General features: G+C 43.2%; 1 protein-coding gene across 1 annotated transcript; it reads left to right on the top strand.

Moving 5' to 3' along the window:
- On the top strand, positions 1-4,213 carry lsm3 (LSM3 homolog, U6 small nuclear RNA and mRNA degradation associated). The gene is made up of 4 exons (XM_019262643.2): positions 1-122; positions 2,229-2,339; positions 2,473-2,568; positions 3,395-4,213. Exons 1-4 carry the CDS (start codon positions 102-104, stop codon positions 3,473-3,475), a joined length of 309 nt encoding a protein of 102 aa, XP_019118188.1. The 5' UTR covers positions 1-101; the 3' UTR covers positions 3,476-4,213.
- Positions 4,214-4,679: the final 466 nt, after the last annotated feature.

Raw genomic sequence — 4,679 nt, 5'->3', positions numbered from 1 at the left:
ATGCAGATCTGCCACCTCACTTTTGAAAACGCGTGTTTTTCTGCGGACCTGGCAACCCGCCGCGCCGGTCAGACCGCACTTACTGCGCAGACTCCAAACTCATGGCGGACGAAGTTGAACAGGTCGGTGCCTCTCCGTTAAAATGTTCCGTTATTCTGAAACACAGCGTGTCTGTAAAACAAACCGGGACACCGGCAGTGAACCGGGCTACTCCTGCCCGTGTGTTGGCACGCTTATCGCCTCGGTTAGCTCGTGTTTGTGGCGCTAACAGCGCGGGAGGCCTGTCAGACCGAAGCTACGTTAGCACGTCAGGCTAACGGCAGAACGTGTTTAAACCGCCGGTTAACGGCCAGAGCTCCGGTTAACGGTCAGAGCTCCGGTTAACGGGCAGAGCTCCGGTTACCGGCAGAGCTCCGGTTTACGGTAAAAGAGGCGCAGCGGGGATTCAGATAAAACATAAAGACAGCGCAGAGCTGCTGGACAGCAAAAGACAGCAAAAGTTTGAATTTCTTGGACTTCTCTGTGTCTCACAGCTCAGATTTAATTGTCTTATATTGATTTTTAATAACTGAATTCAGCATGAACATTTTAAAACACGAGTTTTTACTGAAGCCAACATCTGTCTGCGTTAGAAACCGTCACATTAACAGTGGCGGGACAATAATACATGACTCTATGCACAGGGCCGTTTCTGGCTGTTTGGGGGCCCCGTGCAAGATGATCTATGGGGCCCCTGTTTGTTTAAACTATGAGGGAGAGACTGACGATGCAACAGTCTGTTACATTTTAATACTAATGTTTCTAGTAGTAGTAGACGATTTAGTAGCAGATTTTACTGTAGCCGACATCTGTCTGCGTTAGAAACTGTGACATAAATACACTTATTATAATAAATTATATTTAGTGACGAGTGCCCACGACACGAGGCACTAGTGCCTCGTACTCTTGCCTTCTCTTCAGTGATTTACTTCACTAATCGACAGCTTTTACCGTTTTTAAACTATCAAGGCTCAAAGTTGAGCAGGTTTTTACTCAGATTTCTGGGTTTATAATGGGTGTGTATTGCGCGGAATGTTTGAGCTAGAGTGGATGACATCATCAGCTAATGTGACGTATTCGACTACTGTGGCCTCAAATGCCCCACTACAGACATGATTTATACACAGAAACGTAGGAAAATTTGTCTTCTCACTCACATTCGTCTGCTAAAGCTGTCAGCCTTATAGTTTTGGCGTAACACACAAAGATGCGCCACCAACACCCATCCACAGCCTCATAGACTGCCATGTTAAAAAGGCGGGAACATTTCTGGAGGAAAGCAGAAGTAACGCTTCTTTGAATCGCTCTAAAGGTCACATTTCTTCACTTTATCAACACAAAATAACTATGTAGACGTTCAGGAAGGGCTCAGGATGCTCCCAGTGATTTCGGTTCAATGATTGGAAATACGGTTTGGCCAGAAATCCTTCCTGTTCGAGGGGTGGTCTCAGCATTTTCTCTCTCTCTCTGTCAGCATTTCCAACTGACATTCTAACAGGTGCAGTAACTGTTGGTCCTGGTTGCTTGGCAACCTGAAGCCTGCCTGAAGGAGGAGGGGAGGGGCTATTTTCAAAATATGAGTCCCTTCAAAATAAGACTTTGCTCATTGTAGTAAAGACATGTTAATTGCTAACATTAGCGGCTAATGCTTTAATACCATGAGCAGCTAGTGCATTAGCTGCGTTTTGGGTGGATGCTTTGTTTATTTATTATTTATTTTACATGTTACAGCTCAAAATGATGCACCGACCGCTCCAGCTGCTGTAGTCTGTGCCTCATATTTATTAGACGTATACATATGAGCGGCACAGAGGTCAGCATCGCTTCTTCTAGAAGTAAGAAAGGAAAGACATGGCTCACCTCTGTGAATAATCCAGAATAATCCAGAATAAGTGCTCTGTCAGCCTCACAAGCTGCATCTTTACAAACAAAGATGATGTCCAGACGTGACATGTATGAGAAATATACATAATTTCTGGCTCTGTATGTGTGTGTGCATGATGTGAACCAACGTTTTAAGAGTTTAATTAACATTAATTAATGTTTTTTTTATGCTTGTAAAAGAAGAAAAATGTCATAAATGTGCAGCCAGATTCTGTGCACGTTCGCCCTCGGCTCTTCAGTGACTCGTGCTCACAGAGCGACGGGAGTTTCTAATGTCTAATGTCCTTTTTTTATTTGTGCTGCAGCAACCAACTACCAACACGGTCGAGGAGCCGCTCGATCTGATCAGACTCAGTCTCGATGAGAGGATCTACGTCAAGATGAGGAACGACCGGGAGCTTCGCGGCCGACTGCATGTGAGCTTCACACCCAGTATCTGCTAAGGCTGTGTGTGTGTGTGTGTGTGTGTGTGTGTGTGGGGAAATCCCTTTTTTAAATATGCAGCTGGATCATCATTTATTCACATCCGTGCTTGTTCGCGTGTTCCAGGCCTACGATCAGCACCTGAACATGATCCTGGGTGACGTGGAGGAGACGGTGACGACGGTGGAGATCGATGAGGAGACATACGAAGAACTCTACAAGGTACAACATGAACACGCCGTGCTCTTCCAAAGCAGCAGAATACACACGCATGTTCTCGTACTGTTACAGCGTACATGAGACAAAGGAGCCAGAATCCAGGAGCGCTGGCGTTCTTGAAGTGAACGGAGGATTTGGTCCGACAGTTATTGTTTCAGTACCTGCATAGTTATTGTTGTCAGGTGTTAATTCACACGTACACTGGCTACCTGCTGCTGATAGAGTTGATTTTAACTCTATTTTATTAATTAGTTATAAAGCACAGAGAGCACAGATTCATTAGTTTCTTGCTCCCCAGGATGTGTCGTTCTTGGTTGTTCTGGTCAAGATGTTTTCACAAAGAGGGACGAGAGCTGCAAACTGTTCGAAAATGTCCTTTCACTCGTTCTGTTTTATTTCCACGTCCAGAATTGTTTTCTTTGATTTCTTTGTGATTGTCCTTTACTGTGAAGCACTGAAAGCTGACACACTAACACCGTTTATCTTCATCTGTTGATCCTGAACATGCTCGAGCATAAAATCATTTTAGATTTTCTAATATGTGAAGAGGGAGAGAAGTTCTTTGGTCTCGGGCTTGAAACTAAAGACGACTAGACGACGACTATAAGAAGTAGAACTACGTGTGTCCTTGTCACTGATTCTACAAGTTTCTGAAGTCTACTGGAGGGATGAAGACCGTTCCTCTAAAAGATATTCCTAATTTGGCGTTGAGATGACGGCGATGGAGAACGCTGGCGAACGCATCAGCCCAAAGTCTTTTTACTTTGTCTGTTAAAATCGGTTCTTTGATGGAATATCGCTCATGGTGATGATTTCTGTGTCTCTTCAGTCGACCAAGAGGAACATCCCCATGCTGTTCGTCAGAGGAGACGGCGTCGTCCTCGTCGCTCCGCCTCTCAGGGTGGGCTAACCCTCTGACCACTTACCTGGTGTGAGGGAGCGTTTGTGACAGCTGGGACGTGTCTCGCCTTGAGGAGGAAGGGAGGGAGGTGCTGTCATGACGGGCTGAAACAGGGGTTCAAACATGTTCAGACTCCTCTGTCATCACCGACCTCTCGTGGTTCGAAGGTCAGACACGACACGAATTCTCAACTTTTCTTTTGTGGGGCTGCAAAGGTGTCAAAAAAAAAAGACTTTTTCTCTTAGTTTTGGACTAAGAGGGTCTATAATTTAGTTTCTATTTGAGCTAATTGTTATTAAATTGATTTAAAGATCATGGCTGAGTTCACATTCACGTTCTGTTTCTCAGGATTTTTCATTTGAAGTCGCTCAGCGCAGCAGTTCATAGATTTTCCGTCTCTGCGAGTAGCAGACCAAAATACAAACGTCTCATCATGGTTTTAAGTAGCTGAACTGCCTCGTGTCTCTACGTGAACGTGTTTCGGTCTCGTGTCGAAGAAGAAGAATCACCGGACAACAAACTGAGCAGAAAAGCTTTTGTTATTTTTGATTTTGAAACTTTGAACGTTGGTTCTTCTACTGCAAACCCCGTGACCTGTGAATATTTGGGAAGTCGTTTGAGTTTCTCTGAAATGGTTTTAGGTTGTTTTTTTTTGTTTTGCTTTTTTTAAAATGTATTTTTGTAGTTTGTGGGACTTCATGCGCAGACGTGTAAACATGTTTTCATTTGGTAACTTGAATAAAAAAAAGATTTAAAAAATAAAAGAAGTTCTTTCAAGTCTTTAACATGAACTTTACCTTCAGGACAGTTTTCAGTCCTCACACTGGATAATAATGAGAGCTGCAGTGATTAGTCTCGTACTGAATCCACAGTAGAATTCTAGTGATTGTTTAAAAGATTTGATTGGTTTATTTGTCTTGTATGACAGGAAACAGGTAGGTGAATAAAACACTTTACTTCAGCTTGGGCTGCCGGAAATAATAATGAGCATTGTTACATTTTATTCCAGGAGATATTTTGCTGATGAAAAGAATCGTCAATAATTCAAATCAATTCAAGTTAGTACATAATGCAAAATGTGCCGTGAACTGTATACATGGACATTTTCCGGAAATGAAAATCTGGAGTCAGTTGTACGACAATAAAAACACTGCACAACAACTAAACATTCAAAATTCGAATGAGGAATGAGCAGATGTATTTTCAGAAACAG

The sequence above is a fragment of the Larimichthys crocea genome, chromosome VI (genome assembly GCF_000972845.2).
Source record: "Larimichthys crocea isolate SSNF chromosome VI, L_crocea_2.0, whole genome shotgun sequence".
In the NCBI taxonomy this organism is placed as follows: domain Eukaryota; kingdom Metazoa; phylum Chordata; class Actinopteri; family Sciaenidae; genus Larimichthys; species Larimichthys crocea.
Note: the sequence above shows the minus strand (reverse complement) of the source record. Positions and strands in the feature narration are given on the sequence as shown.